Source organism: Littorina saxatilis, linkage group LG2, assembly GCF_037325665.1.
Source record: "Littorina saxatilis isolate snail1 linkage group LG2, US_GU_Lsax_2.0, whole genome shotgun sequence".
Lineage (NCBI taxonomy): Eukaryota > Metazoa > Mollusca > Gastropoda > Littorinimorpha > Littorinidae > Littorina > Littorina saxatilis.
Window position 1 is genome coordinate 55937402 of NC_090246.1, and position 16295 is coordinate 55953696.

The following is a 16295-nucleotide window of genomic DNA, read 5'->3' on the forward strand; positions in this document are numbered from 1 at the left end:
AAAACTTTGACAAATGGAAAGTTTATGAAAGTGGTGTCAAAAGCTGGCGAAATACATATGGCAGTTTGAATATATCACATATAAAAAAAATAGTATGCGAGAACAATGTTAGAGCCAATATCATTTATGTTCCTGATGTCTTTAGGAAGAGGGCGGTAGATTATGTGCAACTGTTGTCGTTACTTTGAGCAGAATTGTGCTGTGTCAACAAACCTCAAACATGGCAACACTCATCTAGAAAACAAACAAAAACAAAAATGTGGGTGCTGATGAGCAGACAATGCATGTGAGAAAACAAATCTTGTTTCTTTTATATATTTGCACGATTTGGAGAACGACGTTTACACACTTTAATTCATTTTAATTATAACAAGTGGGGGGCTGACAACAGCATACAAAACAATTACATACATGAATAAATAAATGAAGAAAGCAAGAACACAAAATTGACGAATAGACAGATAGACAGACACACACAGACAGACAAATAGATTACTAACTAAATAGATATATGAATTAGTTGTGTAAAATATAAACAAATAGACAAATGAATAAACAGATAAATAATCATATCAATAAATAAAAATAAATAAAAAGAACTAAATAAGAACTGCATTTCATCAATTCTGTAACCCTTGAACATTAGACAACAGTAATACACTTCTCCGGTATGTAAACAAATTCGACATTCTCAAGCAGCAACGATTTCCTTTGCTCGTTTATTAAAAACACATACAAAACAAACACGAATATGACAATGGGCAGGGCAAGAGAAACGTTGAGTAAAAACTTCAAAAAAGAATACACGATTGACTCTAGCCTAAATGCATGACGATAACGGGAACTCTAGCTGAATACACAAACATGCAACTTGCAACATGCATTTATTTCATTTTTTCAATGGTGAAATTGTGAAATTGTGCGTGCCGGTGTCATGCTGGAACTGCAACCAGGTAAAATTCAGGTGAAAAGCAGTGGAGAAGGATACGTAAAAACTATCCTCTACTTGTGCATGCGAAGGCAACACTCTGGCCGAAAAACCACATCCACAAAAACTACACAACAACAGGTCATTCGGACCCCAATATTCTGTGTCTCAGGCCAAAGGCTCAGCTGTGTAAGAGATGTTAGTTTTAACTACAGAAATACAAATTAGTGTACCAATACTGTTTAGAATCATCAAGTTTTCGATTGCTAGTCTCGTTTGACTAACATCAGACATTCACACCTCCTTAACCCCATACACAATGTTATTACATTCGTCACAATATAGTTCACACACTGTTAGTTAGCTATAAACTAAAGTCTTCTGCCAAAGATGTTTCAGGTTAAGTTATCGCTTAAATTGCTGTACAAATTTATTGAAATTATCTAGTTCGTTTTGATATACAAACAAGTCGCGTAAGGCGAAAATACAATATTTAGTCAAGTAGCTGTCGAACTCACAGAATGAAACTGAACGCAATGCCATTTTTCAGCAAGACCGTATACTCGTAGCATCGTCAGTCCACCGCTCATGGCAAAGGCAGTGAAATTGACAAGAAGAGCGGGGTAGTAGTTGCGCCAAGAAGGATAGCACGCTTTTCTGTACCTCTCTTTGTTTTAACTTTCTGAGCGTGTTTTTAATCCAAACATATCATATCTATATGTTTTTGGAATCAGGAACCGACAAGGAATAAGATGAAAGTGTTTTTAAATTGATTTGGACAATTTAATTTTGATAATAATTTTTATATATTTAATTTTCAGAGCTTGTTTTTAATCCGAATATAACATATTTATATGTTTTTGGAATCAGCAAATGATGGAGAATAAGATAAACGTAAATTTGGATCGTTTTATAAATTTTTATTTTTTTTTACAATTTTCAGATTTTTAATGACCAAAGTCATTAATTAATTTTTAAGCCACCAAGCTGAAATGCAATACCGAAGTCCGGGCTTTGTCGAAGATTACTTGACCAAAATTTCAACCAATTTGGTTGAAAAATGAGGGCGTGACAGTGCCGCCTCAACTTTCACGAAAAGCCGGATATGACGTCATCAAAGACATTTATTGAAAAAATGAAAAAAACGTTCGGGGATTTCATACCCAGGAACTCTCATGTCAAATTTCATAAAGATCGGTCCAGTAGTTTAGTCTGAATCGCTCTACACACACACACACACACACAGACACACACACACACACACGCACATACACCACGACCCTCGTTTCGATTCCCCCTCGATGTTAAAATATTTAGTCAAAACTTGACTAAATATAAAAATTAAGAGAACCGTTACTTAAAACAGTAAATGTCAGAGTTATTTACACAGTCATAAGTAACGTTTTTTTCAAATTAAAGATCTTGGTAAACAGTCATCACGAACTTAGTCGCGTCACATTTCATCTACTTTAAAGACATGCTTCTATTGGTTAGTTCTACTGATACAGACAGCTTTCAACCAAGCCTTTGATGACCAAGACACAGAATGATTGGTTGGTGTCCAACGGTTTTTGACCAATAGACGACGATCTTACGGTTTCCGCGCCACCTTGCACAGAATGACTGCGCGAGATGTCATTAGGAGTTTGACCCATCCATACATCAGCCGCGTTCTAACAGGTTACAAGGACAAAAACAACGAAAAGAAATTAGAATATGTTTTAGGTATGCTCACAAAACATTAAATGAGCAACAATAATCTACAAATAGTAGAATTCAAACAAGAGTCGACTGCGTGATATATCAGTTTGTACCTATACACATTATAGCTGCGTACAGGAGCAAAACAGTAACATTACATGACAATTTGTATGATTGATACACATGTCAGCTGCATTCTATTAAGTCTTAAAGACAAAAGACAATGTAAATGCAATAAAATACATGTAATGAATACACATCCGATGTGTTCTGAAGGATAAAACAATGTTAATTCTTTCAAGAATAAATGTAATGAGTACACACGCACGCACACCAAACACAACATGAACATCAGCGCTCTGTAGACCCGGCCGGAGCAGTCAATGGAAACAAAGACATCTCCTTCACCCACACCGACTCGCTTCATCTCTCATTTCTTTTTGTGTGTGTACATCTTATAGTACTGAACAGTCGACAAAGTGTACAACATGTTGAGAAGTCGACAAAGAATCAATCCACAACTTCGAAAACAGACTGTGAACTGATAAAACTGCAAAAGGTAACATTTGCAAATGACTCTTGACATTTCCCCATGTTTGACACACACCAAAAACAAAAGCCCTTTACGATCGAGGCGATAAAGACCTACCCTTATGTCCTTCTCCAGGTCGTGTCCAGCCTCCCTGTTGCTGAGGACACTGTCCGCGATACGCTTGGCGTGCGTGGTCAGCGTGTCCAGAAGATCCTGCTCCGTCACGCTCGACCTACCTGCCTGAGATGCTGCAACAGGACGGGAACAAAACGCTTGTTAATTTCTTTAATTCGGAAAGAAAACCTAGTTCATTCGAACCAAAACTAGTAGAGAGTCAGAAACGAAGGTAACCAAATTGGTACAAAGCATATTGAAAACCAGTCGACAGTCAACTCAGAATAGTCAATATAACAAACCTTGCCGCAGTCACCACAAAAGTAATTCAAGCCTTCTTGAAGCATCAAAATAGACTAGTTTGTTTGTTTGCTTAACGCCCAGCCGACCACGAAGGGCCATATCAGGGCGGTAAATAGACTAGTACCAGAAACAAAAGAACAGCTAACGCAAATATATATTACTGTTTTCTACCCTATGTGAATTAACGTTCTAAACACTAAGCTAGAAAGCTAACATCTCTTTTCTTTGCAACACCGCTCCTAATACCTTAAAATACTGAATATGAATGGCAAAACTCGATGAAACACTTTTTTTTTAACAAAAGTGAAAACAAATATGAGCACAGGGAGTAAACCATTATGTTTTCAACTCATATTAAAAGCATTGAACTGTAACCTATTTGAGGCAAAAGAAAGACCCGACTATATATACTTTACTACAAAGGTAAGCTATTATCGCTCCTACTGGGGAAACAAAGACGATGTATCTGCAAAATGTAATTTGATTATTATAGCTCCGAAAGTACAAATACTAATTGTGAATTAAAACAAGCATTCCTGTGTTTAATGACTGGTATTGCAACTAGTTATATGACAACGTAACGCTACGATTTGCTTGTCAGAGAGAGAGAGAGAGAGAGAGAGATAATAAAATAAAATGGAGAGAGAGAGAGAGAGAGAGAGAGAGAGAGAGAGAGAGAGAGAGATTGAGAGAGAGAGAGAGGGGGGGAAGAGAAAGAGATGATGATGAAAGATATGGAGTAAAATGCATGCTTTCCAGCAAATGAAGAAATACATTATGCAATCAGACATAGCCCGACAGTGTCTGGATAACAAAGTTAATTCATGCATATTCGCAACTGCATCGTTCAGTACGTTTCATGCAAACGAATCCTGCAATTTTAAGAAACTGATTTAAGTACAAAAGCAAATGAAACGTTTACATAAATGCTATTTTCACATTTGAAAACAAGTTCTTTTGAAAATGAGGGCTAATGGTATCATCATCAATGTCGTCAATAATGAAGGACGAGTGATTGTTTTCTAGATGTCAGTCAAATCAAATGTGCATTGGCAATCAACAGTGCAACATGGCCAGCGCTTGACCTCAACTTCTTAGGTCTGCTTGATAATTGACGCAGTTGGTCAGGCTTCCGTTTGTTAATGCTATTCAGAAACGTGCTGTACAACAAAAAACAGTGATTGTTTTTGACAACAAAGAAATAATTAGACTGTTGATGAAGAGATCAAACAAGAACAACCACGTGTGCAGTTTAATCAGCGCTTTCGGTAAGCATTGTTAATACATGACTTGATACGGTAAAGTGGTTCTGTTAGCTCTTGCAACTGAAATATCAAAATTAACACGTGCAGCATTAAAACACAGAGTTTCGTTGTTACACACGCGTGCATATCTATCACAACACTCGATGCCAGGTTAAGTAAGAGACACGTCACTCTTCCACAGAGTATGACCACACGGCAACTGTCCTACCTATGGTGCCAGTCTCGGTCTCTGCTTCTTCCACAACAGAATCCGGCACTGTCATTCTGGTGCGGTGGCCCACGGAAGGAGACTCTGGGGGCGTCAACAGCTGGGTGCCTTCAATGGACAGCGCGTTGCCTCTGACCCGAGGCTTCTCCCCGGAAATCCACGCATCATTCTCGCTCCCTGAGGTCGGGGTTGAAGGAGCTTGGTATTCCTCTATGCCTACGTCGGTCCCATGCTCGGATCGCGCGCCGTCATATTCTTCTTCATCGTCGTCCCAGCGATGTCCTCCTCCTTCGTCTCCGGGAGGTGGGGTAAAAAGTCGAGCTTCAGACAATCTGGTGTTCACCGACCTTGACCCGTCCTTGGCCCGGCTTTTTGCCTGGCTGCGCTGTGACATTTTACTGCTTGCGCCTCGGGATTTGCTCTCTTCTTTCCCGCTTCCAACCTTGCCCTTGAGTTGTGGGGTGGTTGTCTTACTGCTATTGTTGGCTTCGCTCTGTGCTGACGCCAATGCTGGTGTCAGCGCAATTATTTGTACATTCAGTCAATCTTTGTCTGAATGAATTTGGGTCAATTTATTTTAGTCACTTGGCAAAAAAAGCCGTCAACCTTACGAATACCTGTTAGTAGTTCACGCATGTATTTTCAAAACAGGTGACATGCGTTTGGATTAAGGTTCTTAGTCGCCGTCTTAACGTGCCTACATGCCACCCGGCATAATGGGCAGTAAGTTAAGGTGGACAAAAAGATCAGAGGAAACCCACAAATTAGGGGCCACAAACCACTCACTTTCCAAATAATATGTCCATTACAAAAATGCGAAAAACATAAGATAACTAACGACCAAAACAAAAAAACATGTATACAAAAGCAATAACAAACCCTTCAACGCAAAAACAACGATTATTAAAGGGTTACAATCAGACTTTTTTGTCAATAATCAAATTCCCCACATCGCACCAAGCACATATCAGATAGTGTAAATATCAGGAATAACGCCAATATGCAATCGTTCAAACCATGTCGGAATACATATTCAAAACAAACGCTGTGCCTAAGGGAAAAAGCATAGGTTTTGATGCCCAAAAGAGAACCACACACACACAAAACATTAACTGTGGAGAAAGTGTATAATGGGGGTAAAATCCTTTTCAGATGCAGGGTTGAAAAATATACAAGGAAGTGACACACAACATAAATCGGTCATGATATTAGTATTTAGGGGGTATATTGTAAATGTTAAATATACATAAATAGTAGAAACAATTTCAAAATTCTCACGCAGACAGACATACACACACACACGAACGTACGCACGCACGCACAAACACACACACACACACACACACACACACACACACACACACACACACACACACACACACTCACAGAGCATTTGCCACATCAATTCACTTATCTAAACATATAATAGAAAGTCAAAGGCAGGTTCGAGTTCAACACAATTTTCCAGGTAAGTACATAATTATTAAGATAATAAGAAACAAAACATTCACAGAAAAAGGACACAGACAAAATTAAAATACGTAAACAGCATCAAACTAAAGCATTGGCACCGTTTTACCGGCACAGACGGTATATTATTTTCTGTAAATGAATAACCATTAGTAATTGTTGATTAGTTCTAACATGTAAGGGGTTGAATTATGCTCCCTTCATACAAAAATTTAAAGACAGTCAATTTGAGCTCACCGTTCGGGGAACACCGTATTTACAGAAAAAGAGGATTATCGAGACTTTCTTTGAAAAACATATTAGTTTGCCAGTCTCCACATAATGTCTGTCTGTCTGTTTGTCTGTCTGTCTGTCTCTGTCTTTTTCCCCCATGCATTACACCAGTATGCAGAGTGGAGTACTACAAAAGCATTTTAAGAACAGGCTGACAATCACACACGCATGCAAGCAGTCCCACAAGCTTGTACAAGACAAGTCTAACAAGGATTAGACAAAGTAGGTGTGCTCGCCGCCCCGAGGAATTTCTGACACCATGGGATAAATTGAGTATTATAGGTCCTATGATTTTTTTCAGTATTATACAGTCATGCAGAGTATAGAGACCAGATGAGTAGCCCTGTATGAAATAGTTTACGGTACGGAATACATATCACCCAAGTTGTACAACTTACGTATACTCCCACTGGCCAGAGAGTCGCTGTCTGTGTCTATATGAGGCAAATGACTGGTGTGTTAGTTTGCAGCTCAGAATACAGAACTCTATCTAAAAGCAATCATCTCAGAGTCTACAGAAGCAAGTTCCCTTCAGTCTACTCCACACTACGTTAAACATTGTGTGTTGTACATTATAACTCGATAGTTCCATACGTGTTAAGACTAATGATAATATGGAATGCTCAAATTTGACTGCATAGCAGAAATGAACTTGGTGCTTTATCGTGACTTTAAAACTAAACAACACAAAAAAACACTCTATAATAACTCAACAACAAATGAAATGCAGTGGAGCCTGTAAAACTTAAAATTTCCCTGGAGTGGGGAGTTGTAGTATTTGATTTCCATAGCGTTGGTAGGTTTTGAGGGCAAACTACATGAACATTTCTTAAACAAAACACACTCTTTATTTACTGTTACCCTTATGTTCAAATGGTATCAATGTAACTGTCGCTTCACTAAGAGCAAAGAACAAAAAAAGCAAACACCATAAATGGATTTGCCTTACGCTTCAGAGAAATGATGTATGCATACAAAGGAAAAACTAAACGAACTTCCATACAATTGTACTGAGAAAAACATGCACAGATATATGAACAGCAGTATATATGCATATTGATGGTCGCGGTACATTTGCGGTCATGGATCCTCTTAGTGTTAGCTTTTTACGGGCTATTTGTCTTTAAATGTTTAAGTGAAACATTATTCATTATTGTTGTTATTATTATCATTATTATTATTGTTCTTGTTAGTGTTATTATTAGTTAAGTTATTGAGACATCACAGTGTGCTAAGAGATTTATAGAGCAAATCGAGAAAATGAATTATTGAACGAAGCGCGTAGCGCTGAGTTCAATAATTATTTTCAAGATTTGCTCTATAAATCTCTTAGCGCACTGTCATTGTTTCAATAACGATATTGTCAGTAACTACAAGAAATTAGAACGTTTGACAAGACACATTTTTCTGCAGGCGAATGTATAACTGTGTGGACAGGCCGAGTTAGACCTACTTCTGTGTGTGTGCCGGTTTTCCCATGGCTTGCAAGCTTCTCACCAGAGTTGCACATTTCGGGGGTATTGACGGTTTTATCGCCGACGATGATTATACGATTTGATGACCCTCTGAACCGTTTTATCGATTAGCCACTAACAGTATGAGTTGCAGTTATGCTTAATGTACCAGTAAGCATACAGTTTCACTTTTATATTCAGTTAATTATTGGTAGCGAGACATCTACCAGAACTTTCTATGCTCCCAATAATTGAACAACCCCCAAGCAAATGAGTGACATCCCTTGATGTCAAAGTGACACGATCGTTCGCTCATTCGCATAAAATAAAGTTGGCATGTTATTTCTCGTAATGTATCTGCATTCATCTGGGAGGCTGGTGCTACGATTACATGCTAAGAATGTTTTGAAGACTTCGCGTTTTCTATTAACATCGTTGTTGTCTTGAAATATGCTAAAACTTTTCATTTCAGTACTGAACTGACGCTGTCGTCTGCTGCATGTACGAAGGACAGTCAATCGAACCAGTCGACTTCCAAATGCTGCATGGTCTAGCTCGAATTCTGTCAGAAAAACATTTCTGCGTTTAGCCGCGGGTTAAAACCGTTCATTTCAGTACTGAACTGACGCTGTCGTCTGCTACATGTACTCAGGACAGTCAATCGAATCAGTCGACTTCCAAATGCTGCATGGTCTAGCTCGAAATCTTTCAGAAAAACACTTCTGCTTTTAGCCACGGGAAATTGTAGGATCAAGCATCATTTGGTAATCTGGAGAAGATAAGCTACATGTCACTAACAGGGCGGATGAGAAGAATCTTCTCAAATCCAAAGAAGGGACACAGCCCCCTATTTGGCAAAGGCGTATGAGTACGCTCTGTGGAACTGTTAGTTCGCCAACAGTTTTAAGCGCATTTCCATTAGCTAATCAACTGTTTCACATCAGTCATGTAACACCAGTACCTACTGACAATTATTATTATCATTACAACACCGTATTCAAAACATTATATTTCCACCGCTGTTAGATCCGGCTAGAATATTTTGCCTTTTCTCTTTTTCTTTTTTGGGTCTAATAATAGATTATGATCAATATAATAACATACACGACATTTGTTTTGTTGTTTTTAAATGAGTTACCATCCATTCGCTAAGTGAGGACACAAACGTTAAGCGTTAACAAAAAAAGAAAAACACATCAAAATATCACTCATGTTGTAAATCATGCAAAATGAATTGAATCAATATGGAAAATATTACTGAACAAAACATTATTTATTGCACAACAAAAGCTACGACCCAGACGGATGCCAGACAATCACAATTAAAGCTCTAATTTCCCGCTTCACAAGCGGAACCAAGACAAACCACATGGAACCAGAACCCATCATTTAATTATTGCAACTATTGTTAGTATGCCCTTGAACCAGTACAAATGAGTACACCAATACACAATTCCATATCCCACATCCATGACCGCTGAAAGATACACAGGTACACGGGCAGTGAAAAAATGCCAACCTTTTGAAGCTACCGAGAATTTCTTTATTATGATACTTCCTCTGGAGCTTGCGTATTGTTCTGATTTGTCTGATGATACTGTGCTTTTTATGCCTGAGCCAACGGAGCTTTGGGACTCTTTTCAAAACAAAAGCAACAACATGTTTTTTTAGAAAATAAGCACAGACATGTCATGTTACTAAATACTTTAAATTAATATGCATTCCTATCCGAAGCATACTTTCACGACGATTCGAAAATATCCTCAGTGAAATGAATAACTGTCTTTGAAAAGAATAAACAGCTGAAGTTCGGCTGCATGTTTTAAAGAAGCTGATAGTTTGGCCAAATAATATCAAAGTCCACGAACGGTATTCGTGGCTGAATGAATATAGCCTTTAATGGTGCGAAAGAACACCAAAAACGTAATTAAACTTTACATACAGAAAATGAACTTAAAACCACAATGAAGGCAGGTGAAACAAAAACAATAATAATTTATGAAATTAAATAAACACACACACAAAACACAGTGTTGTGAACGTACCTCTCTTCTGGATGCCACGTTTAATACTGTCGGACAATTTGGAGGACATAGAGCGAGGCTTCTTCTTCTTGCCTCCTGCCCTCCATTCGTCTGGCTCGTCGTCCGACATTCCTGATTCGTCCGTCGCGTAGGCTGAAAACGTAGGGTTTTATACTTTGAAAACACGTCATGAGAAAAATTTAGGATAACAATACAAATGTTTACTCAAAAACAAAAGATTGTATTGTATTTACAAAATTAAGGAAAATTGCTTCTCGCCAGAGACGCAGACACGCAAACACGTACAGTATATAAACCTGTTTCGACGAAGAGTCTTCGTCAATGACGCAGAACAACAAAAGAAAAGAAGAGAAGTGTGAGAGAGAGAGTGAGAGAGAGAGAGAGAGAGAGAGAGTGAGAAAGAGAGAGAGAGAGAGAATAAGACAAGACAGACAGACATACAGACAGAGACAGAGAGCCAGACAGAGACAGAGAGAAAAAGAGAGAGAGAGATAAAGAAAAAGAAAGAGAAAGAGAGAAAATAAGCCAAAAAGAAGAGACCAGAACCTACCGTTACCGAAGCAAGGTCTTGGTTTCATATCACTCAACATGGGCAAGCAAGTCTTATTTCATAACCTAATCTACGCAAAATTACCAGGCTTTATTTTCTTCCGTAAATTTGCTAGGCATAGGCCTACTAGTTTCTGTAATGTTCAGAAGTTTGCGAGAGTCCTATGTGGCGTCAATTATCCCCAACATGAAATACAGTTCAGCAGATGTGCCTAAATTATTGCAACGTTTATGGTGACTTAAAAAACGAAGTATCGGCGTTTTACTGACTGCCGGCAGACAAACGAAATTCTTGCAATGTGAAAATATAAGTACTCATCAATTCTAAGACGACGCATAGCATCGGTAAACTTCGCGCGTGCCTAACAGGTCGAATTGGAAGAATTCCTTTCGTGATTTTCCGTGATTTGCAAACTGGGATCTTTTTTCTGCTTTAAGAAAAAGTGAAAAATGCACATGCAATTGAATCTCTTGCATGACCGATACACAAACAACGAACGAGGATTAAGTTAACACACACACACACACACACACACACACACACACACACACACACACACACACACACACACACACACACACACACACATTGTATACCTCACAACATGCTAACAGGCGCACAAATATCCGCTCACTTTCTCACCCCTCCCAACCACCTACCCCCTCTCTCTCTCTCTCTCTCTCTCTCTCTCTCTCTCTCTCTCTCTCTCTCTCTCTCTCTCTCTCTCTCTCTCTCTCTCCTTACCGTCAACATGACGTTGCTGATGTGTGACGTCACTGATGACTCCTACGTCATGAGGACGAGGTGGGCCTACAGAGCCCCCTACACTGATGATCTCTCCGTCAGGGGCCATAATCATGCTTCCCTTGATTGACTTGGAGTCTAAGCTGCCAGATGCATAGCTTCGTGCTGTGAATAAAACGCATTAATTAATCTACTGGATTTATTTGCTTCTTACAGGTTTGTAAAACAATGAAATATCTGAACTGAAAGTACAATCGTTTTGACTTATTCTGTTGTTGTTGTTGTTGTTGTTTTCAAGAAAATATGGGACACGAAAAAAGCATCAAGCATTCACGCACGTTGACAATATAACTGATTGCAAATATTCTAACAGTTTAGGCAGAGCCTAAAATTGTACAGGTGCAATAGAAATTCAGAATCACTGGCGAATGTATGTGCTTCAAATACATTATTTCTGCTGTGAACACATTCAAAAGTATGAGCTGATTATTATTATTATTATGAACATTTGTGCGCCTAATCTAAATATAGCCCTAGGCGCTTACAAAATATACAATACATAGTGAACATTATACGAAACACAAATCGACAAGGACCAAGACACTCGGACTCATACACTCGCAGACAAACGCACAGCGAGAACGCGACGCACTCACTCATACCAACTACAGGCACATGCATTCTGAAGACGGAAAAACAGTCATAAATAAATAAATAAATAAATAAATGATTGGATACATAAAGTTAGTTGAGAGAAGAAGAATAGAGCTGGAAAGGGAAGAAGAAGGAGAGAGAAGGAGACAGATTGAGGACCAGCAGGAGAGGGGGATGGGTGGTCATTAACAGACTAGTGAGGGAAGAGGTGTGTTTTGAGTGAGGTTTTGAATGATTGCATAGATGTGGAGTGCCTGGAGATATGTTTTCCAACTGTCACCGAACACCTGTGTAAAGGAAAACAGAAAAGTCATTAGTTCTTTTCAATAGACAAACAGAAATCTGCATACTAATTATTTTGTAGGTTCATTTTATGTTTGTGTATGTTTTAGATTTGTGACCGTTGTTCCGGCGAAAGAAAACACCGAAAAAAAAAATTGCAAGCCTTGTTAGAAAGGTCGAATACAAAACTAACACAGCACGCATACATTGATAAAGGAGGTAGGGAGGGGGGGGGGTGTGTTAGAATCTATAAGGAGGCATACTTTTAACAAATGTGTACATTAAAAGAGACAGACACACGATCAGACAAGATGAGAAGAAAGAAGAGCTGGGAGGACACACAGAGAGGATAGCGCAGGCCAGGGGAGAACGGTATAGCAGAAAAGGTAAGAAGAGAGGAAACTTGGGGGAAAACGAGAAGAAAGAAGAGGTGAGACCAGAAGAAGATAGGAGAAGAAGAATGAAGAGTACATAAAAAAAACCTAAAGGTAGGAACCTACAACCGTGTGAACTCCACTTCCAAGCCACCCATCAAATGTTCGCTTAATCGATCCATAAACATTAGATATCTTAGCGTGGAAATAACAACAAACAAAGTGAAACCTATACACACCCCTTTAAAGAGGGGGGAGGGGGGTAATAAAACAGCAGAGGGATAAGCTGCCCGTGGTGAGCGGGCTGGAGAGGGGAGACAGGGGCGGGGGTTTAAACACAGGGAGCGTGAGAGATGAGGTAGAGTAAGAGAATGTTGAATCCTCAACAAATCGGACACCGCCAAATTATGTGTACTTCATTTTAGATTATATCAAATGAGCTATTTTAGAAATTCCAAATGATTCTTTCTAATACAAAGCATAGGGGAAAAAAGTTACCATACGTAGCATCCCAAGTCTCAGAGTCTGTGTTTATAAATGGTTTATTCTTACAGTTATAAAACGAAATGAAAAGAACAAAAAGTGATTAAAAACGAAATGAAAAGAACAAAAAATGATTGAAAACGAAATGAAAAGAACAAAAAATGAATGCATATACAGCAGAAATTCATAGAAAAGGTACAATAGCTAAAGGTATTCAAGAGGCGAGATACAGAAAACAACATAATGGCATATCAGTATCGTATTTTATCATTGTTATACTGTTGTGTTCAACAATGAATATAGCTTCCTTGATTCGCATTCTATAGTTGTGTATCTCATATTCGACGAACAAAGACAAAAGAACCTGTCGGTTTTCGTTCCTCTCATTTCAATGTAGAATGCAAACCACAAAATTGCTGCGTTTGACATTACAGATTTTTACCAGACCATGTAATGTGTTGCGTAGTGTCGTTCTCATTGCCATAAAGTTGCATTGCGTATCTCGCCACTAAAGCAGGAAAAGGCAAGCTATGTCCCAGCACCACCACTGCAGTCAGTTCAACAAACTAAGCAGTCAACCTGTCCTGTGCCCATGCCCTTCCGTCAACCGACCAAAATCCCAGTTCGACCCCGCAATCGGGGGGTGAGTTGATGTGGCAGAAAAGCCACTATGAGAGGCCGGGTGAGAAACCCGCTCAGGTGGTTGGAACAAAACCCCTGTCACCGGGGCAAAGTTTTCTGCAAAGCAAGGGAGTTTCTGCTCTATGAAAATACTGCTCTATAGTAAACTATTGCAACACATAAAAACTATTCACGATCCTATCAGTATACTCTGAAGCATGTCTATTTTATACTGACAAAGTGGTGCAACAGGTTTGAAACTAACAAACGATGTTCGCAAATAACTCTGCCAGGATTTTAAGCGGTGTGGTAGAGTGAGAGCCCCTTTAACAGAGTCAAGCTTTTTAAAACAAGGCGAGGCAAGTACATCGCTGACGGGCGCTGTGGCGGGGTGGTAAGACGTCGGCCTCTTAATCGGAAGGTCGAGGGTTCGAATCCCGGCCGCGGCCGCCTGGTGGGTTAAGTGTGGAGATTGTTCCGATCTCCCAGGTCAACTTATGTGCAGACCTGCTAGTGGCTTATCCCCCTTCGTGTGTACACGCAAGCACAAGACCAAGTGCGCACGGAAAAGATCCTGTAATCCATGTCAGAGTTCAGTGGGTTACAGAAACACGAAAATACCCAGCATGCTTCCTCCGAAAGCGGCGTATGGCTGCCTAAATGGCGGGGTAAAAACGGTCATACACGAACGCAGAAGAAGAAGAAGAAGAAGAAGTACATCGCTGCCGATCGGCTTTAACCTGCAATCAGGACAAACAACTGACTCTGATGTGTATATTATGCTGCATGTGCTCAAAATGATACCCCTTTCTTTCAAAACTCAGAGTTCACGAGTTCATATCGGAGTTTACGATTCGTTGCGGCATTGATCGCTGGTCCGTAGTGATCGCTCACAGCGTGTTTAGAATCGAGGTCACGTGGGTTTGTATTGAGGTCACATAATTTAAGGAAAACACACGTGTTTAGCGAACACTTCCAGTGAGCGGCGATCGGCGGCGAATCGTGGCTCTGATGTGCATATTTTCGAAAGAAAAGGGTATCATATCAAGCTAACATTGAATAACATAAACATCAGAGTCAGTTGTTCGTCCCGATCGCAGGGCTCTAACCCTACCTTACCGCCTAAAAATCATGACAGAGCTATCTCCGGCAAACGTCTATTCTGCATCTGTTGTTTAAAATACAAGAGCTTAAACTATTATTTGTGCAAAATCAACGTTCTAAAATCAAAAAACAAGAAAGGTAGGTTGTTGGAACGTTTGTTATTGACAAATTCACAGATATTTCGACACAACGGCCTTTTAAGTGAACAAACAAACACATAATTCACACACAATCTATCTTGATAGTTCTATCAGTTTACGTCCATTCTCGTCAGGAAGCCGAGCGAATGTCTAAAATGTTCAAAAAGCATGTCTGGTAGAGTATTTTTGCTTATACTATTGTGATTCATTTAGCTATATTTGAAGCCACCATGTGATTGGAACAACAAGTACACAACAGTCAGGCAAGCACTAACTCTACTTTGAAAGCAAAACGTGCAACACAAGAAAACCAAACAGTGCAACCGAATAATCAAACTGATGCAAACATTGCAGTCTATCAAAGCTTATAATACTTTTCTTTTTTTGACTGATGGTTAAAAAAAACTAACGTCAAGGTTGAGCACATAGACCAGAAATGCTATACTACATTGACACTACATAAATTAACATAGCAAACGAATTTGTCCAACTTACCACCATGTGAAACTTTGGGTCCTTTTGTCTTTCCTCTGCGGTTTGTGCGCTGTGTTTGGGCCACGGTGGGGTCTGTTGGAGAGCTCTCGTTACTAAGATCATAACCACTCACTTCTGCTGCTGTACCTGAAGAACAGAAATACCAAAGCAATTATTAGAACATCAGAGGTCAAATACCGTAAAGAGAACTAGTTTGGCACAAGAGCTGACACGTTGACCTAAACAACAATGTAACAAGTAAAAGCACACCATGTTAACCTGCTAAAACAAAGGCCAATAACCTAAAGTCATACATTGGCTTTTAATTGATTAATTTTCACTGTGATGCCAACGACGTGTTTCCACTGGTTATTCCCAATGAGCTATATATAGGTCAGTTTTCCACATCTTTAAGTATTTCAACTCTTTCGCAGCTAAGACTAATCTCAACAGAGTTAACTTAAAACATAACAACAATATCAATAACAACATTGCGTTGTCCATTAAAATGATTATAATCAAATGGAAGATTGTTTTCGATGCGTCTAGCGTGCCTGTCAATGATTATAAAACACA

General features: G+C 39.2%; 1 protein-coding gene across 1 annotated transcript in view; it reads right to left on the bottom strand.

The window, feature by feature from the left end:
- LOC138959318 (uncharacterized protein KIAA2012-like) overlaps positions 1–16295 on the bottom strand; it is a gene marked incomplete at its 5' end in the record, with an annotated part of 67553 nt that overhangs the window by 19606 nt on the left and 31652 nt on the right. The window contains 8 exon segments of the mRNA XM_070330742.1: positions 2524–2601; positions 3279–3409; positions 7193–7228; positions 9768–9884; positions 10294–10425; positions 11588–11752; positions 13960–14118; positions 15741–15866. Coding sequence (XP_070186843.1) covers positions 2524–2601; positions 3279–3409; positions 7193–7228; positions 9768–9884; positions 10294–10425; positions 11588–11752; positions 13960–14118; positions 15741–15866 — 944 coding nt within the window.